This window comes from Zea mays, chromosome 6 (genome assembly GCF_902167145.1).
Source record: "Zea mays cultivar B73 chromosome 6, Zm-B73-REFERENCE-NAM-5.0, whole genome shotgun sequence".
Classification (NCBI taxonomy): domain Eukaryota; kingdom Viridiplantae; phylum Streptophyta; class Magnoliopsida; order Poales; family Poaceae; genus Zea; species Zea mays.
In genome coordinates, this window is record NC_050101.1 from 179,626,586 (window position 1) to 179,652,198 (window position 25,613).

A 25,613-nucleotide genomic window follows, 5' to 3' on the forward strand; every position below is an offset into this window, starting at 1 on the left:
TCGCACTACACACAGCGCTTTCTAAGGTACTTCCGAACTCCCTTTCTAAAGTGTCCCCAAATTCCTTGAGAAGGTCGTCAAGGCTAGCTAGGGACATGTCCTCGACGTCGGACAAGTTCTCTATCCTGGAGGGAGGTAGTGCTGGAGGGGCTTCCTTCTTCCGCTCAGTTTGGCATCCTTGGTTCTTGGTCTTCTTTCGGTTTTTCTTCGTGGGGGCGAGCTTCTTTAGCTTCTTATCATAATCCATCTTCAGGGTTCGGTAGGCTTCACGAGTGTTGGTCTCTTCACCTTCTGCTATTTCGAGACTCTCTTGGAGGGATGCCTTCTCCTTTTTAAGTTCCTTGACCTGTTGTTCTAAGCTTTCCACCCAGGAGTTTAGGTGGGTGTAGTGGGAGGAAAGGTCATCATAGTGGTTATCGAGAGTGTGGAGACATCCGGCCATGTAGACGATGGTGGGGTCATCCTCAGTAGGATCTCTTCCTGATAGGGCCTGAAGTCTTTTCCTCCAGTAGGGGTATTTTTGTTGCTGGGTGGGAAGTAACGAAGGGGGGTTTCAAAGACCTCTCTGCTGTAGTTTTGGCATAGCTGTCGGAGGGCTTTTCGGGCAACATTTTGGCAAGTGTCTAGGAAGCGGTGTCCAGTGAAGGTGACTTGGAAAGGAGGGTGGTTTGGGTAGCTTCGGCTTTCTCCCAGGTAGACTGCCATAGAGCACTTCTCAGTTCCGTTCTCGTGGTATTCTTTCCAGACGTACTCTGGCTTCTTGCGGATCCCCATGCGAAGCACGCAACTCCGCAAGAGATGAGGGAATCCTTCCACCTCTGAGCAGTAGGATGTCCTAATGACCAAAGAGCCTTCCATCCGGTAGAAGAAAAGAAGGGTCTCTTAATATCGGGGGAAAGGAGAGAAGATTTTCTTAGAGGTAAGAGGTATTTTCTTTTTAAGGCAAACTTTTATGGTCGGGGCTGCGATCTACGGCCAGTCCTATGGGCTCTGATACCACCTGAAGCGTCCTGATCCTTTGGGACTCAAATGTGAAACAATTACTAGTCCCAGGAGGCTAGTAACCACATTCCTTACTTCAAATAGTACAGAGTTCGAATAATAGTTATTACAATACCAGGGTACAAGCTCGAGAGAGCTAGAATTACAAAGCGCAGTAGAAGATAAACTAGCCCAAGCCACAGGCGGAACTGGGTGCAGACACAGCCCCCTCAATCAAGCATAGCAGAAAAGAAGTCTTCAGCTGCTGAAAAACATAAATAAATTTGGGTGAATACACTAGGTAATCCGCAAGCCCATCCCGCTCCCGTAAATAGAAAGGGACCTATATAATACATGCTTTATATGGTGGAGTTGAAGTCACTCTTCTTTTTCTCAGAGAAAGGCAATACTTTGATGGTTTTTCCCAAAGAAGGAAATAGCACTTTTTCACACTCAACCACCACTGAGCTTCCCGCTCCTGTGGCATCGTTTCTTTTCCAAAAACACACCCACTCACACATTTCCCTATTCTCGGAGGTTGTAAAACACTAATTGTCATACCACACCAGACTCGTCCATTCCAGTGGACACGGACTATTCGAATAGGTTTGAACTCTGCGCAGAGGAGTACACTTTACCCACTAGTTCGATTTCTGCGATCTCACCGTCGTGAGACCCGAATGATGAATCTCTCTCTTTCCTCGCACGTCCTTACCTTAACGGTTATACCGGAAGGAGTCAGGCCACCGCCATGTCCAAACCGGACAAAACATTCCCCCTCCTTATCCTCCCGGTGCTCCCCAGCCTTCATAACCCTGGGGTTTGGACTATACGAGTTCAAATTGAGTGACTGCCCATACAGTCTCGAGTGGTTGTACTTATCATGAGTACATGTAGTGAAGGATGACAAATCAGTCCTTATATGAGGGGACAATCCTTCTGCTCACACCTAAACTGGCTGAGCCATCACCTTAGGCCCTCCCCTAAACCAGGGAGTCCCTGATCATCCCACTCACAAGGTGATGAGGGTGAATACCCTTCATCATACACTTTTTGAAAACATCCCTTAGTAAAAACACTGCCCTTTTTCCCATCCTACATTTTGTACTCAAAAGATGTTTGTTAATGTGGGCTATCTCTCTGCTCACAATGCAAAAGATCCATCCCTTAATCCCGGCTTAGGTAGTGGTAGAAAAAATAGGTAATTTATGCATCAAGGGAAGAATGGACTTGCCTTCGTCGAAGCTCTCCTGGCACAAAAGATCTATCTCGGAGAGGTTGGGTTCCTGCCCTTCTTCCGGAGCTACAAATTTCGGAGGATCGGATCCCTCTTCTTCTAGCAAAAATAGATAATGAACGGTACATCAATCATGGTGACTTGGTGGGGTGTGCCAATTTTTAGACATTATTATTTTGTGCCCTAAAATTTATTTAGACTATTTTTGGTGCATAAAATATCAATATATATATAGGAAAGGAAAAAGGAAAGGGTTTTCTCTGCTAGCTGGGCCGGGGGGAGATTTTGGCCCAGCCGGGCGCGGGCGCGCGGCGCCGCGGCAAAATAGGCCCAGACGGCCCACGAGGAGAGGGGACGGCGCGGCGGACGCCGTGGGTGTGGGCCCACGCGCCAGAGAGAGGAGGGGGGTGACGGCGTCAGTGGGGAGGAGGGCGGTCTTCGGCGGTGAGAACAGGTCGCCGGTGAACCCGACGGCGGTTCCTCGCCAGTGGTCTGGTTCTGTGTGGACGGAATGGTGGCAAAGCACGAGCGGAGGTAGGGGGTCACGGAGGTGGAGTCAATTTGGCCGGTGGATGCCCGGAATGGCCGGTCCATGGCGGGTGGCGGGCTCCGCGGCGGTGAGACCACCGGCGAGGCCAACGGGTGAAATAGGCAAGGGGGAAAAGGTGTGTCGTGCTCGCGGTGAAGTGGCGGAGCTCAAGAGCTACACTAATTTGACTAGAACCCAACAGAGAGGGGAAGGGGGGAGCTCACCAGAGATGAAGATGACGGCGACGCTGGCTCAATTGAGCTCGGGGAAGGGGGAAGAGATGGCCGAGGCCGGGGTGAGGAATTGGGGAGCTCGGGGCGCTCCTTTTATAGGCGCCCAGGGCGGGGAAGGGGGCGAGAGGTGGCGAGCACCGGCGAGCTTGCCACGACGGGGATGGTGGTGCACAGTGGTGACGACGGGATGGCTCGGGCAGACGGGATGGCTTAGGCAGACGCAAGACGCCAAACCGAGCTGGTGAGCGCGATAATGGCGAGGCAACGAAGTGGGCAGTGGCCGGCGGCGATCGCTTCGCTAGCCCGGTCACGGGCGCGAGGAAGGCGCTGACAAGCGGGACCCACTTGCCAGAGAGAGAGAGATCGCGAGAGAGCGAGGGTGAGAGCGGCTGGCGGGTGGGGCTAGGCTGGCAGCGGCGGAGGGGAGCGCGGGCGCGCGGGCGATGGGCCGCTTGGGGCGCGAGGGAGAAAGGGAGGCGCGGGCGCGTGGGAGAGAGAGGGGGGTTTGGGCCAGAAACGGCCCAGCCGATGGGGGAGTGTTTTCCTTTTCCTTTTTCTAATTTCTATTTCCTATTTCTATTTCTTTTATCTCTTTTTCTTTTGAACAAATAATTAGCTAAATAATCTTAGGTGCTAGAAAAAATATTCTATGTGAGGTTCTTCTAACAATCATAGTGTATGCAAATGATGAGATGTCCTATGAGGTGGAGTCTAGGGAGCAATTAGGGGGGTTTAGGAGATTAGGGTTCCAAACCTTGGGTTAAATTTTGGGATGTTACATGTGAGTATATCCTCCTTGAGCTTTTTTGAATGGCCCAATCATATCTAGCCCCCAGCATGCAAAGGGCCAGGTTACAGGAATAGTTTGCAAATGTTGGGTGGGCAAGTGTTGCTGCTTTGATAGGAACTGGCATGCTTCGCATTTCTGAACCAACTCTGCCGCATCTTTCTTTGTTAAAGGCCAGTAGAACTCGGACCTGAAACTTTCACTACCAATATCCTTGATGCCGCATGTACACCACATTGCCCTACATGGATTTCATCCAGTAGCTGTCTTCCTGTAGCCAAATGAACGCACTTCATGAGGACTCCTCCTGCACCTCTTCTATACAGCAGACCCCCTATGATGGTATAGTGGGTCAACCGTCTTGCGATGCGCTCTGCCATGGCCTTGTCATCCGGTTCTTCCTTGTTTTTATGTACTTAATAATTGGCTCCCTCCAGTCGTTGGGATCTGCTTCTGCTTGGTCTAAGGCGTTGCACTCCTCAACCTGCTCTACGGTGACGCTCAATTGCCATACCTCTTGGACGAAAATCCCAGGAGGAACCTAGGCCTGACTGGTCCCCAATTTTGACAATGCATATGCTGCTGCATTGTGATCCCTTTTCATGTGGTGAAATTCTAAACCCTCGAATTTGTCTTCCAGCTTCCGCACCGCAGCGTAATATCTGTTCATTGAGTCGGTTGAGCAGTCCCAGTCCTTGTTTACCTGGCTGATGACTACCAGTAAGTCTCCGTATACCATTAACCTTTTGATGCCTAGTGAAATGGCGATGCTGAGCCCGTGAACCAGGGCTTCGTACTCCGTGGCATTGTTGGATGTTGGAAACAGGAGCTGAAGCGCATACTTAAGTTGGTCACCTCCAGGGGCAACAAAAAGGATCCCTACTCCTGCCCCCTGCAATCTTAACGAGCCGTCAAAGTACATTTTCTAGACTTTAGGAGCTTCTAGGTTTTCTAGGACCTGGTGCTCGGTCCATTCTGATATGAAATCGACCAGTGCTTGAGTCTTTATTGCAGTACGAGGTCGGAATTCTATATCATGAGCTCCGTGTTCACATGCCCATTTGGTTGTTCTTCCAATAGCTTCCTTATTGTGGAGTATATCTCGTAGTGGGAATCTTGTGACTACTATGACTTTGTGGTCGTCAAAATAGTGTCGGAGTTTTCGAGCAGTTAGAAGTACTGCATGTAATACCTTCTGAACTTGAGGATACCTTATCTTTGAGGGACCGAGGACTTCACTGATAAAGTAAACCGGATGTTGTATTAGATACACACGCCCTTCTTCTGCCCGCTCGACTACCAATGCAGTGCTTACCACGTGAGTCGTGTAGGAGATATATAACAGCAGGTCTTCAGTCGATGGATCGGATGTAGCTTGACGCGGTGGCTTGAGTACTGGCGGTGTGGGTTAGAAACTTCTTTACTACTTCTAAGGCTTCTTGAGCTTCTGTGGACCACTAGAATTTATCCACCTTTTTGAGCAGTTTATAGAATGGAATCCCTCTTTCACCAAGTCTTGAAATAAATCTACTCAGCGCTGCCATGCACCCAGTGAGCCTCTGTATTTTTCCTCGTCTTCCTTTGCCAAACTGATCTGATGATATCCATAGTAGCAATCTAGGAAGGAGAGCATAGAACAACCAGCGATCGAATCAACTACTTGATTTATTCTAGGGAGTCCAAAGGGGTCCTTAGGACAGTGCTTATTGAGATCGGTATAGTCGACGCACATGCGCCAATCAACTTTATTCTTTTTTAGTACAAGAACAGGATTTGCTAGCCATTCAGAATGTAGTACTTCTCTAATGAATCATGCCGATACCAGGCGAGCTAATTCCGCCTGAATGGCTTCTCTTTTGTCAGGCGTGAAACAACGTAGCTTCTGTCGGATTGGCCTTGCCTGAGGGTACACTTTGAGTTTGTGCTCGGTCAGCTCTCTCGGGACTCCCGGCATGTCCACAGGTTTCCATGCGAACATGTCTCGATTGTCTTGCAGGAACTAGATGAACGCGCTTTCCTATTTGTCGTCGAGGCTGGAACTGATGATTGCGGTCTTGCGTTCATCAGAGAATCCAAGATTGATCCTTTTAGTTTCTTCAATCGGACGAATAGAGGTCACGGTCGAGGCTTCATTCAAAGAGATTTTGAACTTTTCTTCCACCAGCTTGCCATCGACTTATGCGGGAAGGGCTACCGGGGGCCCGGCGATGAGAGTCGTCTGAATGGCACCCCGAAAGCATTCTGCGACGCCTTGGAAGTCAGCGCGCACGGTGATGATCCCTTGAGGTCTTGGCATTTTGAGTATCATATATAGGAAGTGTGGGATAGCCATGAATTTCACCAACCCTGGTCTTCCAATGATGGCGTTGTACCCGCAATCAAAGCGTGCCACCTCAAACCTTAGGAACTCAGTTCGGTAGTTCTCTGGGGTTCCAAAGGTGAAGGACATGTAGATGTGTCCCAGTGGGTACTCCCCTTTGGTCGGCATGATGTCGAAGAAAGGAGTATCTGACTCAGTGAGGTCGTCGATGGTGACCCCAGGGCCTGAAGCGTTCGGGGAAATGTGGCGTTGATGCTGCTGCCACCATCCACCATCACCTTCTTAACCCGGCTTTCCTGAATCACTGGATCAACGAGTAGTGGATATTTGTCGGGGTGATCGAAGTTAAGCCACTTATCAGCTCGGCTGAAGGATATTGTGTGCTTCGACCATCGGTAAGGAGCTAGAGCACTATTTGTGGCCACCAGAACTTGTCGGTCATTAAGTTTCTGTTGCCTTCTGCTTTCTTGTGCTTTGTGGCCTCCGAATATCACATTGACCTCCCTGTCAACACGCGGGAAAGCTCCACCTCTCCCTCCTTCCTGTTGTTGAGGTTGCCTAGGCTCATTAGGCTCTCCTCGAGGCGGGGGAGGCGGCAGTGGCTAGAACGGTCGGCCATGCCCGACGGAGTTATTGAAATCCCTGTAGTTTCGTAGGGTGTGCCGCATGTCCTTGTGATATGGGCACTGAGAATCGAGGATCTCGTCCAGTGTTTGTACCCCTCCGTAGGGTGCATCGCGGGCTCGGGCGGCAGGTGGCCGATGGTGTGCACCTCCTCACGAGGTCTCTTCTCCCAGTGTTTGTCTAGTTGCTGGTTCATGTCCCTTCGCGGTGCGGGCAGTATGGGCTTTGCGCCTCTAATGAGGTCCTGACCCGCTCATCCGTGGTGATGTAGACGTCTACCTCCCTGAACAGTTGTTCAGAGGTGGCAGGTGCCTTTTGAAGTATGGCCCAGAGAAAGGCCGGGTCATTGGATCCCCAATAGAAGTCTTCAATCACAGCCGCCTCAGCGACCTCGGGAATACGGTTCCTCATCATTTGAAACCTTTTGAGGAACAAACAAAGAGTTTCTTCATTACGCCGCCTAATGGATTTGCGGTCCCATGGCTGTGCCAGTTTATCGGACAGAGACTGGAAATTCACGATAAACTGGTGACTAAAATCTCCCCAATCGTCGATGCAGTGTCGAGGCAGGTGCTGGAGCCATTGCAGTGTGTCCTGCCCCAGAACGATGGGCAAGTACGCTGTCATGACGTTCTCCATTGCCCCAGCAGCCCGGGCGGCGGTTGTATAGACAGTCAACCAGCCCCCTGGGTCCTGCTTAGGCTCATATTTGTCGACGTTGGAGACCTTGATATTAGGAGGCCAATGGATGGCCCGGAGGCGAGGGGTAAGCGCGGAGATCACGCACGTATCCTCTTGTCGATGATCATGTCGTCGATCCTAGGGAGGGGAGTGAGTATTAGGTCGCCTCGACCGTCCCCAGACCGGACTGTTGGTTGAGGCTGCTGCTGACTCAATTCGGGTTGCGTGGTTGTGTACCGGTACACCATGATCTCGGTCGTATTCCTCTCGGCGCCTTATCTCATTCTCGTGCCGATGATCGCGTGAAGCGCTGATGTTGCTCCGCATGTCTCGTCGGCTGTTGATGGCATGACGCAGGTCATTCGGCGGGTGGTCGACAGGTAGAAGATGATTGGCTACCTAAGTAAGCACCGTTGATAATCCTCCACGTCTGGGGTCCACGGGAGGCCATTGGCTATCTGCTCCAGTACTCCTCCAACTTCAGTCGGCGTGTTCAATGCTCGGGCGAAGTCAGGGTACAAGTTTCGGGCGAGAAGCATATTCTCCCGTTGGAGCCTAGCATCTTGTTCAGCTAGTTCCCACTCTCGTTCTTAAGCCTGACGACGATCGCGGGGGCGGGAGTTGCGTCGTTCTCGATGTGTTCTTTCGTCGGGGGTTTCCCCCATCTCTGAGGCTTCGTCGCGAGAGACAGGTTGTGTCGGGTCCCGTTCTCCGGCTTCGTGATGTCGTCGCACGTTTTGGCACCTATTTCTCCATCGCCGAGCATCACGCTGGGGAGGTTCCTCCCCCAGCATGGTGGGTTCATTGTTAGAGATGGGTGATGACTCCAGTCTCCCCTGAATGAAGAGGACGTTGGGGTAGAAAGGAGCAGGTACGGTGGTGTGCTTCTTCTCATCCTCCTTTGAGGGCGGAGGTGTTGGGAGGATTGCTCGTTGTGTTCTTCTTCCCCTGTATGGAACATTTGCTTCCCTTCTTCGAGTGATCTGTGTACACTCCTTAATGGGCAAGGTGGACAACGGAGTTCGCCGGGCTAAGGAGGCCATGGTTGACTGGCCTTCCACCCTCTAGGGACTTTTGAGCCCAGACTTGCGCGGGGCCATGCCTCGTCGTGCTGTGAGAGGGGGTATGACTCGCAGTTTCCCTCCAGCTTCCTATGGAATTTCCGAGGAGGGTTTCTTCTTGGGTGGAGTTGCTATGCGGTGCAGAGTTTCCTCTTCGTCCGCTACGCATGAAATGGTCCCGAAGCAGAAAATAGCTCCCGGGCTGAAGGTGATCTTGCTCTTGAAGATGATGGTCATGGAGTTAGCATTGATCGACGACACACCCCCTACCTGGCGCGCTAGATGTCGGTGTTTAGTGTCCGACCGCACACCTGGGGGTACCCTCGTGGTGCTTTTGGGTATGACGCTGTCGTGGATCGTAACTCGATGGTTCGTGTCAGGGCATGAGAGAGAGAGTCAAGCGAGTTTCAGCAGGTTTGGGCCACTTTGAGGAGCGTAATACCCTACTTCCTGGGTGGCTTTGTATGTGGGAAGTGTTTACAAGTGGTGTCTACCGAGTTGTGAGGTGTTGATGAGATGATAGTGAAGGGGATCCCCCTTGGCCTTATAGACACGACCGTGGGGTGCTTCCCGCGTACATGTTGATCGCACTTTTCCTGCTTATCTCCTAGCTAATAGCGAACAAACTTCATTGTCCCGAGGAAATCCGGTGCCTCCGCTCTGAGCTATCATTGGCGTTTGAGGATGTTAGGCGCGAGAAAAACGAACAGCCTCAACGCGATCACGCCCAAGCCATGATTAATTCGGGCGTGGGCCCATCACACTCCTGGGTTGGCCCATTTCCGCCATTTCCCTTTGCCTAGCCCACGACGAGATGTCATTGAGGGGTGACTGGCATGTGGCTCCGAGCAGAGTTTTCTCCCCGAGTGGACCCGAGGGATATATGTCGCCAAGCACCTGTTCCTCCAAAAATTTTACCCCATGCTTGTTTTCTCTTACCTATCATACCTAATTGATGTGTGGTTCTGGATGGCCTAGCAGCACCAAACTTAGTTTCATACTTGGCATATAGCTTATACAACTCAGTCTTAACATCAGCAAAATAAGTACTGTAATTATAATTGTTAGACTGAGAAAGGAGTCCAAGAACATTATACAAACCCCTCATTTTAGCTCTAGGTCTAGAACAAATGCAAAGGAATATAACATTGGTATAGACTTCCAGTACTTCATGAACTTAGCTTTCATTGGAACAACAACAACACTTATATTAGTATCATGTTCATGTTCATGCAGATGGCTAGCAAATTCAAGTATGTGATGGATTACCAAATGACTAGTGGGTCAATAAACATCAGACAAGACAACAGTTGATTCATAAAATAGCTCAAGGAACTCCAAAACCTTTTCAGTTACATACCAATGTTGTTCATTCAGTAGAGGATAACCATAATGTGTATTAATGAACACAGAAAACACAGACTTATATGGCAAGAGATGTTTTAGCATAAGATATGTTGAGTTCCATCTAACATCCATGTCTAAACCAAAATTTCTAGGTCTACAACCTTTTGCTTTGCAGTAATTACTAAATGAACCAATTCTCTGGTTAGAAGAGTTTAAGAAATCAATAGCAGTCCTAAACACATCTAAATAATCCTTAAGCCTTTTCAAGCCACATTTCGCGATCAAGTTCATAATGTGACAGGCACAACGCTGATGAAGCACACTATAAGTTTTGTTACTAGGATCTATTGGATCAACATCAGCACCCAAATAACCAGCAAGCATAGGTGACAATGTAAGCATGACAGTTGAATGAGAAGAAGCATTATCTAAGTTAACAGAGAACACTTTATCAATCATTCCAAAGTATTGAATCACACGAGCAATGCGTTCAGCAATGTTAACACCATTATGAGACACTTGGATCAATTTAAAGCCTATCACAGACTTCTTTAATTCCCAATCAACATTAACAAAATGAGCAACAACAGTAATGTATTCTTCCTTGGCATTACCAGACCATATATCAGAAGTCAAGCAAATAGAAGACATAGCAGGAAAAACATCATCTTTTAAGTTCTTTAATTTTTCATTGTATAGCTTAACCAAGTCTCTAGCAGTTGTAAACCTAGATACTCTAACATATCTAGGCTTGTGAGCATGGTGAATGTAATCATCCCAAGCATCTATGTCAGCTATCCCTAACGGAAGATCAAGTCTAGCAATCAAACGACAAAGCTCAGTTCTAGCCACCTGAGGATCGTATTCCCAGTTTCTAAAAGACCCAACATGGTTCAAAGCTAGTCTAGTTTGAACCATAGCAGCATGATCAGACTTCTTTTTACATGATTTCTGGTGCCTAAGCAAGTGTCCAGTGCCAGCATTAGAATTAGCACTCAACCGAGCCTTGCAAAATTTGCAAATACCTGCAATGCGCACCTTCTTATCATTACAGTTTTCTGTGACCTCAGTGAAGTCATCCCAAACAACAGATCGACGCTTACCAGAGCTTGAAGAAGTCAATGAATCAAGATCATTAGAGCCAGCAGCATCACTAACCGGCCCGACAGGTGCCCCCTCAGGGTCAACGGCAGTATGACTGCTACCGACAATGAACAAGGCAGCAACAACATCTCCTATGACGTCGATGTCATCGGGAAGCTGCCCTAACTCAACGAGCTCATCGTTGATGGTTCTAGGGTACCGGCTGTTGTCATCGTCGTCATCCATGTCCCCCTTCTCGACACAGTACCTCAACGGCCCTGCCGGCATTAGCACGACCACGACGTAGTCGACCCACGACCTACCAAATCCCACAAGCAAGCAGCAAAGAGGAGATTAGGGTTAGGGTTAGGGATTACCGACTAGGGAGGGAGAGCCAGAGAGGGATGTACCTGCCAAGTCGGAGCCTGGAGCCAGAGACAAGGGTCAAGTGCACGACGACGCGCGACGAGCCGACAACCGACAATGACGTGATTAGGGTTAGGGATTTCTGGATTGGGGAGGGACCGAAGGAGAGACGGAGAGGGGAAAGCCGCATGGAAGGAGAGTAGGAGACCCACCGATGTCACAGTGACGAAGATCCGGCAGTGGTGATGGTGACGGCGAGGCAGTGATGGCATGGCGGGCGGATGACGGATGAGCGAATCGTGTGGGAGTGGGACACTAGGAGTCTAAGACGGGATGGGGGAGGCTGGGCCTTATGCCCCGCACCCCGACACCGGCCCGACCCCGTGCCTGCCATTTTCTGGCGGGCTGGGCTGCCCGGCGGGCGCTGCCGGCAGCCCAGGCACAACCTAGTTTATTGGGTCGGGCCAGCCCAGGCATGAACCCAGCCGGGTCATGTCGTGCTTGGGCCAGGCCAAAAAACTGGGCCTCGTGTTGGGCGACCAGGCCTCGGGCTGCATGCTCATGTATACACACTCTTCATTCAATACAAGAGCAAAGAATACACTCCAAAGACACATTCAAAGCCTTCAATCCCCTCCAAGTTCCAAAATCAAGTCAAGTGATCAAAAGTGTTTAGTGACTTGAGAGAGGGTGATTTGTGTTTCATTTGTTGCTCTTGTTGCTTGGTTGCTTTCTTCTTTCTCCTTCTAATCTTTCTAAGTGTTTTGTAAAGCAAGCAAGAGACGCCTAATTGTATGGTGATCCTTGCAGGGTCTTAGTGACCTGTGTGATTAAGAAGAAGCACTCGACCGGTCTAAGTGGCCAATTGCGAGAGGGAAAGGGTTGAAATAGACCCAACCATTGTGGCATCCTCGACCACTTGTGTTGATCTTCACCATTCGCTTTGTTTCTTCCCTCTTCTCTCTCTCTCTCTCAAGTTCTCTTGCTCATATTGTTTTGAGTTAGCTCCCAAAGTTATCCGCATTGATTGAGCAACTCATAAGCAAGAAGAACTACCTTCTGCACTCCGAATTCATTATTATTTATTTCTAACTCTAACCCCGGGAAAAGTGTGTGTTCAAAGTTTATAAATTTCAGGTTTCGCCTATTGACCCCCCCCCCCCCTCTAGGTGACTTTCAAGTGGGTACCCTAGTTACGGAGTACCGACAACAGCCAACACAATATTGTGATCTAACTAGTTCGCTAAGTATGTGAATGCAGATTTATAAGAATCAAATTGAGGTATTCAATGCATCAATTGGCTTAAATCAAGGTTGGAAAGGGCATTGTTTGGATTAAATGAACCATGAGAGTTTCGATAAGTTCTAAACCCTTAGAAACATATTTGGGCACCTTTAAAGGATTAGATGTTCGGATTTTGGAAAAATATATATTTGGAGCTAAGTTTGACCAAAAAATGGATTCTAAGTTAGATGGACTAAAAAGGTGAAGAATTATGACTTAGGCTAGTTGGATAGAATCTAGATAAGTTTGTATAAGCCATAGGAATGCTAGTCAAATGGAACCAAAGTAGAACATCTAGTTTGGACTTAACTCCAGCATGTCTGTGACGCATTGAAAGTCTGATGGCGTACCGGACCAAGTACACAATGAAGAAGTTTTTTGTGTTTTTGTGGCTTGGTGGTCCGATGGAGCATGTACCACTTACGGAGAGAGAACTTATTTAGGACTTCGATGGTCTGGTGCACCGTACCACTTATGTAGCACGGTCGTCTTTGTACAAGCTGAAGCACTTGGCACACCGGACCAGACAGACTCAACAACAAGTTCCTACTCCAATGGCTAATTGATGTGGCAGAGTTCGATGGTGGACCGGATCGTTCGATGCCACCGGATATGGCAAGCTTCTCGTTGATAGGCTTTACATTTGATTTTTTTTAGTCTCAACTTTGACCGTTTGGCTTATTAAAAAACTACAATATTGTTTACTAATTTTCAATGTAATTTGGTCTTTTGATTTTTTTTATAAGATCAACCGTTAAAGTTGAGACTAAAAAGTCAAACGTGTGAACGTAGGTAACTAATTTTCAATGTAATTTGGTTTTAAGTATATGTGTAAATCATTTTGATTTTTTATAAGATCAACCGTTAAAGTTGAGACTAAAAAGTCAAACGTGTGAACGTAGGTAGTAGTACTTTATCTATGGTGCAATGTGGCTCCTAAGTACTTGAAGGGCTAAAAACAGACACGACATCCCCAAAAGTTTGTGAACACACACCCTCGTTCTTCTTTGCGTCGCCATAATGTAACAAAGTCACCATACGAAAAAAGCTACCTTGACTAGATAAATGCAGAAAGCAAAATAAAGTTCCGTATTCTTGAACTTTATCTAGATAATGGACATAAACGACGGTCGTATGTATGTACGTTAAGAATTAATTACATGCAAATTAAAAGATGAAGTCACTCATCTGGATCCCCAAACGCACACACCATTCATTCCTGTCTTCCTGTACACGTACATTTCGTCTATATATCTGCTATAGTCTTGTATTATTATACAATAATAATAGAAGAATTCGGATTACAATGCATTCCATAGCAGCAGAAGAAGCTCAGCTCAGCTCAGCCCGATCACATGTACCTGCGCAGGTATTCCACCCTTGTGGGGTGCTTGAGCTTCATGAGCGCCTTGAGCTCGTACTTGCGCACCATCTCCCGCGAGATGCTGAGGTTGCCGGCGACCTCGCTTAGCGTGCGCCTCCCCCTGCCGTCCAGGCCGAACCGCTGCCTGATCACCAGGCTCTCCTTGGGTTTCAGAGAGTCCAGCTGCAGTGGGTTTGTGTCGTGAGCATATATTGGCCAACAATTAATTGGAGGAAATCAAGAAGACTCACGAGGTCATCGATGGCGAGGCGGAGCAGCGCGTCGTGCTTGCCGCCGGCGTCGACCCCGACGGCTTCGGCGTCGGTGACCTCGCCGATGAGCTCCTCCTGCGTGACGCGGTTCCGGGCGTGCAGCGAGTATGTGGGCCTGGCCATCCGCAGCACGTCGCGGTACCTCTGCGGGGAGAGGCCCACCCTCGCCCGCACCTCCTCGTCCGTGGGCGGCCGGCCGAGCTCGAACGCCAGCTCCTCCCGCGCCCTGCCGATCTCCTGCCGCTCCGACTCCATGGCGAACGGGAAGCGGGTGAAGCTGGACAGCGTCATGGCGCGCACGATGGAGTGCCGGATCCAGAAGAGCGCGTACGTGGAGATGCGGAAGCCGCGCTTCGGCTCGAACCGATCGATGGCGGTGATCAGCCCGTTGGCGCCCGCCTGGCACAGCTCGTCGAACCTCTCGTCGCCGCCCATGTCAGGGTAGTACTTGTTGAGGGCGTACGGCACCAGCCGGAGGTTGTGCTGCAGATGCCAAGTTTCAGCTTCAGAGTTTGTCTGTCCTGTCGTCGTTGCAAATAATGAGCGGCACACTGACTGCGTTTACCTTAATGAGCTTGTTCCTGGCGGCCCGGCCGACATCGAGGCGGCGGCGGAGCTGGTGGACGGTCATGCCGGTGGCCTCGGCGACCTCCGCGTCGGTGGGGTCCCTCTGCAGCTCCTCTCGCAAGCTCTCCTGCGCTTCGAAGATCGCCTGAATGAAATTGTATTGTTTTGTTTTGTTTTGTTTGCACGATTACAGTAATTATTGTTTCGTTTGCAATCTGGATCGAGTGGTATGGTACCGTACCTTCATGGGCTGCATGGTCTTGAAGAGCCGCGCGCTCTGCGATGAGGTGAGCACCGGCGGGATCTTCATGCGCTTCCAGTCCAGGCTGCCCATGTCCGTCGACACCGAGTGCTCCCGCAGCAGCATCTCCTCGAACTCGCGCTCTCCTTGCTCCTCTCCCCCCTGCTGCTGCTCTCTGCTAGCGGCGGCCGCGCCCTTCATCTCCACCCGCTTCCCGAGGTCCATCCTCCTCCCGCCACGCCGACGCCGGCTCCTCACGACCACCGTGCTCCTACCCGCCTGCGCATGCACATGCCCATGATAACCGCACCGCAACGACGATGTCCTACGACTACTAGCTTAGCTCATCAAGTCGACAGGACAGGACTGACGGAACAACTCACCACTCTGCGCTTCCTTTTCTTCTTGGCCTCGCCACCGCCGTCGTCTTCATTGCCGCCCTGGCGCTTCTTCTCCTCGACCTCCACGGCGGGGCTGAGCTTGTAGATGGTCTCCAGCGCTGCCGCGACCTCGTTGTAGTCCGTGGCCTTCTCCACCTCCTCCTCCTGCTTCCTCGACGACAGCGGGAGCTTGTTGGCCGTGCTCTGCTTGTCGGGCGACGCGAGCACGGCGCAGCTCGTGGACGGCGCCAGCCGCCGCTGCCGCCGCTGACCGCCGCCGCCCTTGCTGAGCGAGAGCACGGCGGGTCCGGACCGCCGCGGACGGCTCCCGGCGGCGAGCGGCCGGCTGGGCGTCGTCACGGTAGACGTCATGGCAGCGTAGCTACACAGCCGCCTGGATCTCGTCTTGTGGCCGCTCGTGTTCGTGGAGTCGTCGTGTGGAGGCAGTGCGACGCAATGGCGTGGACGGAATCTCGAGCCAGGCAGGAACGCGCGCGCCTCCGCGACATATATGGCTGGCGCGGCGGGTGCCACTGCCACCAGAGGAGAGAGAGACAGAGACCAGGCCAACGGCCGCCACGACGGCTTACAGCGCCGTGACTTTCGTGGATGAGGCGGCCGCCACGTGGGCTCGCGCCATAAGCCGCGTGGTATTTCTGCGATCCGCACGCCAACCGGGCCCACCTGCCAGCGAATAGTCTCGTCTCGTGCATGAGAAATCCTTCCAGAAAACTCCATTCCGCTCCGCTGTAAATACGAGGGCCTGTCAATTTTTGGGCCGGGCCGCAAGAAATTTTGCTGCCCACGAGCGTGCCTCACAGAGAGTGGTCAAGCTATATCTGGGTGGAAATCTCTTCCAGTTCCTTGCACATATTTTGAAAAGGATTGATAAGGGCTCGAGCCAGAGCTGGGCTGTCGTAGTTAGAAGTATTAAATATAGTCGAATTATAAAATTAATTATACAGATGACGATTAATAAAGGGCAAGAAGAATCTATCAAGTTTGGATCCCATGAATTGGAATCAATAGCTATAAAGTGCTTCTCATTTTATTATTAGATTACTTTTCAATTCCTAGAAACCAAACAAGGCATACGACTAATTAATAGGCCGACACAAAGAGGGCTAGATGGAGGTGTTTTCTTTTTTAATTTGGCTAGTTTTCAATCTTTTTAGCATTTTTGTTTAAAGAAATTGTTAGAGTATACACTATAATTTATCCTTAAATAATTTTAGCCAGCATTTTTTGAGACATTTTTAGCATCCATTATTGCTCTTAGAGCAACTCCAAAGGATGTTACAATTTTTACCAAAAAAAACTGATTATTAAAAGTAGGCTAAAAAGTTTTAAGAGTAAATAATGATGGATACTTCAACAGTTCCTCTAAATGTGTCATATGGTGCAATTTGTAAAGTCATCGGGAGACTGTGGATGATCCGATACGTTGAGGATGGAACACACCAAAATATAAGGAAGAGGAGGCTATGGATGCGGAACACGGATTTTTTTAAGAGAAAAATGATGAAGCTGTTGGAGTAAGAAAAACCAATATTCTTGACTAATATCTGTTTTAGGGTTAGTTTCCACCTTCTTTTGGAGTTACTATTAGCCGATTCTCTCTCCCTCGACTCTAAAACTAGAAATAGCTTCTCTCTCAGCTAGTCATCTTCCAAAACCGGAAAATCGGACACTCGACCCCCATGGCCGTGGTTTTTCTTATACGTTTATTTCAGACGAGTCTTTAAAAGTTTTACTCGGTCACAGAAAAAAATCTAACCTATGCAGTACTAAACATATGATATATTATTGTGCTTTAGCACAAGCCAAATAAATTGAAAGTTTGCTGACACAATTATCATGAGAGGACATGGACGAACTGAACCGAGAACGAAGCGAGATCTAATCTACGGCCGAACTCCCGGATCCGGTGATGAGTGGTGGCGATGGCATATGCATGATGTGATCATCACTCATCAGTTGATGTCGTCGTCGGTGGGCATCCAGTACCTGTTAGTGAGCCAGACGCCGTCGGCGACGACCTTGGCGCCGTCCTGGTTGCGGTGCCAGGCGTAGTATGCGTGTGTCCGGTTCCTGATCTCCAAGGTGGCGTGGCCGAAGCTGGCCTCCCTGAAGGCCGAGTAGCTCGGCTGCGGCTGCGTGAAGTTGTCCGCGATGCCCTCGATGTTGCCGCCATCGCCTACCGTGACGTAGACGGGCGCGTCCCTTGTCCGGACGGGCGTGCACCGGGCGTTGATGATATCGTAGGCGACGTTGGACACGCGGTGGCTGCGCTCGTACGCGTGGACGTGGCCGGCGACGACGAGGTCGGCCTTGGCGGCGACGATCCAGCGCTCGAACTGCACCCGCATCGTCTCGCCCTCCATGTAGTGGTAGCCGTTGCTGCTGTACCAGGGCGAGTGCACGAGCACGATCAGCCACGGCGTGGCGGCGCGGTCCACGCGCGCCAGCTCGGCCCGCAGCCACTCCCACTGGGCCGTGTACTTGCCGTAGGCGGAGTAGGAGGCGAGCACGACGACGTGCGCGGAGGCGACCCGCACCGAGTACCAGAACGGCGTCGGGTAGCGGTGCGCGAAGGGCTTGAACGGCACGTGCTCGCCCAGCTCCGGGGCCAGGTCCAGCTCGTGGTTGCCCGCCGTCCACACCCACGGCTGGTGCGCCGCGCTGCGCTCCACGAAGCGCGCCCACGTGTCCCACCGGGTGTTGTCGTGCAGCGGGTGGTTGTCGGCGTAGGAGAGGTCGCCGACGTACAGCACGGCGTCGCCGCCGTTCGCCTCGTAGTGCGACAGCGTCGTGTTGGAGTCAAACGTCTGGCCCAGGTCGCCTGCATTTTATTGTCTTCAGTTGTGAGCAGGCATGAAAATATGAAATGAATGGATTCAGTGTGTGGTTTGGTTCTCGTTAATTACCAATGAGGCCGAACTTGAAGGGCACGTCAGGGCCCGGCATGGGTGGCGTGGTGAAGCAGAAGCTCCTCACCGTGTGGCCGAACCCCATGGCGTAGTAGTACTTGGTGCTATGCTGGATCATCGTCGACGACCATGGCGAGGCGGCCGGCGGCCATTAGTTAGTTTATGTATTCTGATGACGTACTGCAACTGACTAACATAGCGTACTGACCTTGAGGTTTGTGAGGGTGCAGTGGTGGATGAAGCCGGAGGTGTAGTTGAAGTAGTCGTAGCGCGTGTGGGTGCCCTCCGCCCGGAGCTCCATCTTCTCCGGGTCCGGCGACGCCTCGCTGTACATGACGGTGCTGCTGCCCAGCTCATTGGCCGTCACCCACGACACGATCATCGCCGTGCCCTCCTGGTCACCCAGCGTGATGTGCACCTACGGGCGGCGATCAGAGAGAAGGAAACTGATCAAAGATGCATGAGAGACCTGATCGATCGGTTGCCTGAGCCTGATCAGCCTGACCTGCTGCGGGGCATTGTACCCCGGCGGGACGCGGAAGACGTCGGCGTCCAGTGGCATCTCCACCGTCGCCTCCAGCTTCCGCCGGTACTGGCTCGTCACGCCGGCGTCGGCGACGACGACGAGGAGCACAGCGACGAAGAAGAGCACCACCTGCAGGAGGTCCAGGCGGCGGCGAGCCCGCAGCACGTTGCTCATCGCTTCCCCTCCCCTGCTTCTTCTCCCTCAACTAACTAACTAACTAACTAACTGGATGGATGGAGATCAATCGGGTCACAGAGCGTACCGTATAAATAGAACGATCGACTGACTGTCAGCTCAGGGCTGGTCAACACCCTCCCGCACCATGCGGCAAGGGCTAGACAGATGAAAGGCCGCCATTGCACTGCATGCCCCCATGCATCGTCACTCTTTTTCTGCCTCCTGCAGAGCTACATTATTCCTAGATTATTCCTAAATTATTGCCCATTTGCAAAAGAATCATGGAATGTTTCTCCAGTTAGTGCTTTGAAATGTTTTTCCAGTAGGTCTAAACTATTTTTTTAGAATCTGACATTTCACTGCTTTCCAAAGTTATCATATAAGTCTATCTTAAATTCATAGAGTAAAAGATAAAATTGATTTTATAGATTTAAATATTATTTTTCTTATAGCACATGAATATAGCATATAACTATCTCTCTCATATTATTTAAGATAATATACAAATATATTACATATATAAATATATAAACTTAATTAGTTTTATCTAAATTATAATTATTAAAATGGAATTCAATTCCAACGAAACAAACTGGACCGTAGGGTAATTAATGACGATTCTGAGATGGAGCATTTGTACTACTCTGAAATGTTTCCATGTTAATCCAAGTATTCTTAATTAGATTAGCTTCTTTAGCCCTTGGATCTGAAAAAAGATATCTTTAAGCGCCAAGCCTTACCCACATAATATAATAAAAGTTTAATTTAGTAAAATATTACGAGCGAGTTAGTTACTGCCGACAAACAATTCATCATGGAGCCAAACGGCATCTGCTCATGTTAGTGACAAAACAAATTACTTGAGTTCTTACGCATCTTTTGCTTGATATATCTCTGCTACATGTTTTACAACAAGAGTCAGCCACTGATAACTAGACACACTGTTTCTTACACCTTCCAGCAATACTCGTAGGTTCATCTTGCAAACTATTTTGACTCTGAATGGACTGCTTTCTTCTGGTAGTATCCTCTTCCGAGTCTGAATGCTTCTGCTACATCAGACAAGTAACTATTCTGGAGAATAAGAAAAAAATATGCTCCGATTTCTTTCCAAGTCCCGCACATGACTCAAGAGTGAAGGTTGAGCCTAAGCAAAGCTTGACGATCCCAACATCAACTCAAACATGTCGTCTGGGGTAAGAAGGGTTGTCCCACCCAGAATAAGCTCCACATCTGGTCTGCTGCTCTCCGATATCGCTGTCATGACTTCCCGGACCTTGCATAGAACATACCGTTTCGTTTGTTAGGATACGCCAAAACTGATTGTATATCGTTAATACACTGCTTTAAAGCTGCAGTAACTAAAACCTTTTGTGTCTTAGCCATAATCTCAGATCCAACATATAACAATTAGAGAACGATACACTGAACTGTACGCTTGCAAAATATATGACGAAAAAAGGAAGAAATATCTAGTCCAAAGTTAAAAGTAATTTGGCTGAACGATACACTGAACTGAGAAACGGATATTACAAAAAAAAAGGCCTACTTGCTTCCTTTGTACAAAGGTAAACACATTATACAAAAAAGTAACTAAAATACCATCCCTCCAAGGAATAACAAACGACAAACATAAAGGATTTCCATTGGGATTAAAAGCTAACAACAGGTTCACAGTAGTTTCATAGAGATCAAATATCCATGTCAACACCAACCAAACTATGGGAGGAATAAAGAATTATCTTGGCATGAATAATTGAAACCAAAGGAAATGGACCATACCTCAAGAGTATTAATACCTCCAAGAACAAAAATGATAAGAACAGATTGATCACCGAAGGCTGGTTTAGACTGCAAATAGAACAAAACTTAGAACTGAGCAATTAAATGGAAACGGACAAAAAGACTGAGAAACTCACCTGTCCAAGCCCGAATCTACCTAGTCCACTTTTGAATAGACGACCAACAGTTGATGAATGATACTCGAGGCCAGGTACATCGTACCTCGACAAGAGAGCTAATAGTAACTTATAAAGCAAGCATTTCCTCGAGTAACCGTCAGTCTCGAATCTACTTAATGCTGCTATACCTTCACCAAGGGCTTGATTTCTTAACCTCATACTGGATAATTTGTGAAAGAATTTGAAAAGCTGATCAACTCTATCTCGCACTTCCAACTTAAGTTGCATGTCCCCATAAGCTTCCTCCTTTTGGTGATCAGTATTATCACTGTCATCCCAGGTACCCCATTCATCATCAAAATCATCATCAGTACTGGGTGCTACCTCGCTAGAGTTTTTATTCCTCTCGCCATCTTTAGATCTAGCTTTAGCTTCAAGTTCACTATCCAGGCCATCAAGGAAGCGCAACTTCACAGATGATGGTCGTTCAAGGATAGAGTCCACTATAACATCTTTAAGAGACCGCTCATCTTCCCAAGAAAATGGACCACCAGCCATAGATGTAGGGAAATTTTCACCAGCTAAGATATACCCTATAATCGTTAGAAGCAGTACGTCCTGGAAACTAAGTAGGCCCTGTGAAGACTCCATTGAAGTAGTTTGTGTGTGTGATTCAACTAAAGTGCTAGTGTTGATGAAATCACGAAGCTCACTGGCAAGACTTTGAGGTGTCTCTGCAGATGTCACACTTAATATTCTCTCGGCACTTGTAAAGGCGTCCCAGCGAGAACTTTGAGGCTCCCGTAGAGTCATTTCAGCAGCTAGTGCTAACTGGATAACACCCCTGTTTTTTAACAATGACAACTGGTCTCGGGAAAGCATTTGCACCATAGATCGAATCTCTGAAACAGAAGTGGCTCCTTGCCAACCTTTGGATGCAGATGTTAGCTTCCCATGCTGCAAGGCTTCAATAAGCCATTTTTTAATCAGTACTAACCCATCTTTCGATCCTCTGTCTAGCAATGCTTCTAAGTAGCGCATTCGAGCACAATTGGGTAGGAACGAGCCACTTATAGTGTCAAGTTCACAGCTAAGTTTGTGATCATGTGCTTTATCAGCGTAATCAGGTAACCAGCTAACTTCAGAGTCAACATCAACGGAGTTCCATCCAGACGCAAATGACATGAAACCTTCAGATAACATACTGCTCCTAATCTTTGATTCTTCCTTGCTAAACACTGTCTCAAAAGGAACTTTTATATCCAGTGGGGAACGTTTAATGGTGCCTTGAGAATGCTTACTTCGAGTTTGTGGATTTTTCGCTGCAGAATTGGATGGCATATTTTCCTTGCGTGGCAACAAGGATAGCATCCTATCAAGAAATGAGTCACCATGGAAGCAAGGAGTTAGGAGATCAACTGTACGATCTACGATCAGTAGACCAGCAGATCTCTTATTGCGACCAACATCATATAGACTTGACATATCCATCATCAGCTTTCCAATGACCTTTGATGTATCACCAAGTGAAAATATATCAAGCTTTAGGTCCATCTGCACACATTTTACAATGAAGAATTGAGATCAACAAAGTGTATGACTTTAAAGAACAGATAAAAGTCACAAGAGACTAATCTCGATGTGTAAATCATTACCTTATTGGCCAAATGGTACAGAAACTGGGCAGTCAATGTCACTCCTGGTGGTACCTCGTCACTATCAAAAGGTTTATCAGTAGATATGGAGGGTAAACCAGAGCCAAGGGAATCCTCATGATGATTCGACAGGCTTGAGTCAGCAATTATGCCTTCAGAGGGCAAAACAAAAACCCTTGAGGAAATAGGAGAGAAAATCATCGGAAAGTGACGCACAGCTACAAACAGTCTTCTCCCTCTTGCTTCTACCTGGCCCATTTCGTCATCAAAAAAATCCCTTTTCGTTGGGCTGGATTCAGAATTAGAGCCATAATGCACCCCAGAACCCCACTTAGAATAATTATCAACGTCAGAGGTAAAATCACTCGCCTCTTTATGAATGTTTTCTTTATGTCTGTCTAAATTCTCAGACTTCTTAAGAAGCTCATCATGGTCCTGAATAAGTAAGGTTTCATATTCCCGAAACGCATCTGGCCCGAGTGGAGAATCAACATATGCTGAGTGTCCAATCTGCATTAAATTTCCCAAATGATTCAAGGTCCTTGCAAAAAAAAGAAGGCAGTATATCGATATAGTTTCAAGCACACTTTCAAAAACAAGATGAATAGCGATAGTACGATAAACAGTTATGTAGCATTTTTCTCAGTGATGCTGAAGTTAACGTGGATTACAAAGAAACCATATTCCTCAAGCATATAGTAAACAGTGAATAAGGTATTGTCATACATGGCCTGTTTGGTTGGTGGTGCCTAACCTTACTATACCTAATCTTAGGCAAACAGAAAGTGTGGCGAATCCGCTAGGAACATGCAACTATGCAAGTTGCTGCAAGACTATAACTGAGAAGATAAAATGATCAAACAGTTCAGATACAAGAAGTGCCGCCTACAGAATCTATTTGAATCTGACAAGAATATTTCTGCTTTTCAAAAGAGAAGTAAGCAAAAAAATCGTAAATTCATCCAAATATACTATAGGGAAATATGTATGACAAGACATAAATTTTATGGCAGAATTCAGGCAATTCAAAAGCAATCTAGACTACACACATCATACTCTTGCAGGGATTAAGCACCTCTGAAATAGCTGTTAGTACAGTACAATGTGAAACGGTTCCATGGTTGCTCAGGCATCGCAAAATATACCGATGTGCATCACTGAGAAGGCGTGATATCAGTACTATGATCTTCCTTGGTGGATTAGAAAAACTTGATTGCCAGTCAGCTGCCTGCAATACACAAGGTAAAACAGGTGATCAGGTAAAGAGCAAAGCATGGCCATGTGCCTTATTTCATTTTTTATCGCAGCAAAATCACAGAAAGCCTGGTTATTATTATGCATAAAAGTGGAAATGAATTTGCAGGCAAAATTCAACCGGAAAGGTATTAAACTTGGGGCTTATCATGCATCAGAAGTACTGATGCAAACAAATATGTGGATTAAGGACAACATGCAGCAGACAAAATGAAGTTAAAGAAAACAAACATTACAAAACAGCAAATATCATATATCCAAAATAACGTACAATTCAAGAAACTTTACGATTATTGTCTATGATACTTAACATGGAGGAAATATTTTCAATGACATCTTAGGTGTCATATTTAGACAAAATTTCCAAATCTTGATATCTGTCATGCATTAAAATCCTTAAAGTTAAGGCATAGAGCAGGAAAAATGAACAAATCAAGCATATCTTTCATCTGTCATGCTATAGAACATTCATTAATCATGCATAGAGCAAGTAAACAGCTGGAAAAAAATGTTGCATTGTCATATTTGGTCATAGATATTATCTGTTTTCTGCTTTTAATTTCATCAAAGTGAACGCATTCAAAGATAACTCTAAAGCGGCTACTGTTAAAGATGTCCCCTTCAGTTTCCATTACAATATCAGGATCAAGTTTACCAAGTGAAATAGAAACATATAGACCTTTAACATTTGCAACATGCATTTAGTTGCTCGAGGGGTTTGTAGCCCGAGCATGTTGAGTTCAGTTCAGCACACAAATGAACTTTCATTGCAATCTACAATATTTATACTCAGTTTGTGACAGCAAGGTGATGCAGAAATCTCACAGCATCGAGAGGGGATGCATTCTCCAAGCTGCACACAGCACGAGCACCGAGTTCAAGAAGCAGGGGGAACCCTCCTATGAACTGAAACGCCTCCAAGGTGCCCTCGTCAATATACACTATTGAATCTGCAATCTCATCTCCAATCTGCGACCACAATTAAGGAATTATTATAATAAGTTCCATCTTGGACGCTGGAAGTACGACATTCTGACATTCAGAATTATTTATTTATGCAATTATTGTCACATTATCCATACGAACTGAAAAGCTTACAAAAGGCGAATTCTCATCAAAGATGGTATTTTTTTTTAAACAAGCGGAGCTGATGGGTTTCGTAATCAGATAATTTGACGTTATATAAGCAAATTTGTGTGACTACTAGGAGCGAAAGAAGAATAAAAATCGAGCGCACAAAATTCCAACCAAAAGTAGCTGAACTTGAAGCCCTATCATATGAAAGAAATTGAAACGTGTCAACTAGAATCCGAAACCAGCAATAAGTCGAGAGGCGATCCGACCTGGCGGATGGAGTCGATGCAGGAGGCGATCAGATCCACGGACCCCATAACGCCGTCCCCTCGTCTCCCTTATCCTAGAATCCTCCAGAAAGTGCAGAGAGATCGCCGAGGCGCCACCCTCCCAGCGTCGGCGATGCGAGGGATCTTGGGGAACGGGAGGACCTACCGCAACACAGAGGTGGGGCTACCGCCGGCGCGAACACCTCCTACTCTCCCACGCGCTCAGGTCGCTGGCATAGCCGGTCGAAATCCAGCGACGATCTGACGCAGCACCGAGCGCCTCAACTGGCAGACAGAGGTTGAAGAAGACGACTGATGTTTTTATTTTCCTATTGGACGCCCCGGAAATGTCAAAACGTGGGCCTGAACAGCGTTATGGCTGCTGGCCCATGATGGACTATGATGTCAAAATGTGGCCCATGATCCAAACCACTACTAGCAATAGGGATGAAAACGGACGGAAACGGACG

At 48.1% G+C, this 25,613-nt stretch overlaps 3 protein-coding genes across 6 annotated transcripts; all 3 read right to left on the reverse strand.

The window, feature by feature from the left end:
* Positions 1-13,648: 13,648 nt before the first annotated feature.
* Positions 13,649-15,905, reverse strand: LOC103630810 (RNA polymerase sigma factor sigE, chloroplastic/mitochondrial). 2 transcript variants are annotated; one of them, XM_008651874.3, is made up of 5 exons: positions 15,361-15,905; positions 14,978-15,256; positions 14,735-14,863; positions 14,149-14,652; positions 13,649-14,080 (listed from the first exon to the last, which is right to left on the reverse strand). In XM_008651874.3, the coding sequence occupies exons 1-5, from the start codon at positions 15,727-15,729 to the stop codon at positions 13,886-13,888; spliced, it is 1,476 nt and encodes a 491-aa protein (XP_008650096.1). In that variant the 5' UTR covers positions 15,730-15,905; the 3' UTR covers positions 13,649-13,885. The 2 variants fall into 2 exon arrangements, with proteins under 2 accessions (XP_008650096.1, XP_008650095.1); XM_008651873.3 differs by having other exon boundaries at positions 14,735-14,881.
* A 1,132-nt stretch (positions 15,906-17,037) lies between these two features.
* On the reverse strand, positions 17,038-19,039 carry LOC100283281 (purple acid phosphatase). The gene is made up of 4 exons (NM_001156183.2): positions 18,793-19,039; positions 18,496-18,705; positions 18,285-18,396; positions 17,038-18,199 (listed from the first exon to the last, which is right to left on the reverse strand). Exons 1-4 carry the CDS (start codon positions 18,985-18,987, stop codon positions 17,331-17,333), a joined length of 1,386 nt encoding a protein of 461 aa, NP_001149655.2. The 5' UTR covers positions 18,988-19,039; the 3' UTR covers positions 17,038-17,330.
* A 759-nt stretch (positions 19,040-19,798) lies between these two features.
* Positions 19,799-25,558, reverse strand: LOC100382567 (uncharacterized). Of its 3 annotated transcripts, none has more exons than XM_020539083.3 (7): positions 25,144-25,558; positions 24,626-24,769; positions 23,692-23,774; positions 22,547-23,087; positions 20,910-22,445; positions 20,773-20,841; positions 19,799-20,266 (listed from the first exon to the last, which is right to left on the reverse strand). In XM_020539083.3, the coding sequence occupies exons 1-7, from the start codon at positions 25,189-25,191 to the stop codon at positions 20,138-20,140; spliced, it is 2,550 nt and encodes an 849-aa protein (XP_020394672.1). In that variant the 5' UTR covers positions 25,192-25,558; the 3' UTR covers positions 19,799-20,137. The 3 variants fall into 3 exon arrangements, with proteins under 3 accessions (XP_020394672.1, XP_020394673.1, NP_001348596.1); XM_020539084.3 differs by having other exon boundaries at positions 23,622-23,774; positions 25,144-25,500; NM_001361667.1 differs by having other exon boundaries at positions 19,808-20,266; positions 22,547-23,056; positions 23,622-23,774; positions 25,144-25,434.
* Positions 25,559-25,613: the final 55 nt, after the last annotated feature.

What these genes read in the sequence shown, in the direction of transcription:
- LOC103630810 (XM_008651873.3), bottom strand. Translation starts at nt 15,729, where the DNA reads ATGACGTCTACCGTGACGACGCCCAGCCGGCCGCTCGCCGCCGGGAGC. An exon ending in AGAAAAGGAAGCGCAGAGTG is followed by an intron (nt 15,257 to 15,360) that starts GTGAGTTGTTCC and finishes GTGCATGCGCAG; the next exon opens with GCGGGTAGGAGCACGGTGGT. An exon ending in CCAGGAACAAGCTCATTAAG is followed by an intron (nt 14,653 to 14,734) that starts GTAAACGCAGTC and finishes TGGCATCTGCAG; the next exon opens with CACAACCTCCGGCTGGTGCC.
- LOC100382567 (NM_001361667.1), bottom strand. Translation starts at nt 25,191, where the DNA reads ATGGGGTCCGTGGATCTGATCGCCTCCTGCATCGACTCCATCCGCCAG. An exon ending in ATGCATCCCCTCTCGATGCT is followed by an intron (nt 23,775 to 24,625) that starts GTGAGATTTCTG and finishes TGTGTATTGCAG; the next exon opens with GCAGCTGACTGGCAATCAAG. An exon ending in GTAGATTCGGGCTTGGACAG is followed by an intron (nt 20,842 to 20,909) that starts GTGAGTTTCTCA and finishes TTCTATTTGCAG; the next exon opens with TCTAAACCAGCCTTCGGTGA.
- LOC100283281 (NM_001156183.2), bottom strand. Translation starts at nt 18,987, where the DNA reads ATGAGCAACGTGCTGCGGGCTCGCCGCCGCCTGGACCTCCTGCAGGTG. An exon ending in GCACCCTCACAAACCTCAAG is followed by an intron (nt 18,397 to 18,495) that starts GTCAGTACGCTA and finishes ACGATGATCCAG; the next exon opens with CATAGCACCAAGTACTACTA. An exon ending in CTTCAAGTTCGGCCTCATTG is followed by an intron (nt 18,200 to 18,284) that starts GTAATTAACGAG and finishes AATAAAATGCAG; the next exon opens with GCGACCTGGGCCAGACGTTT.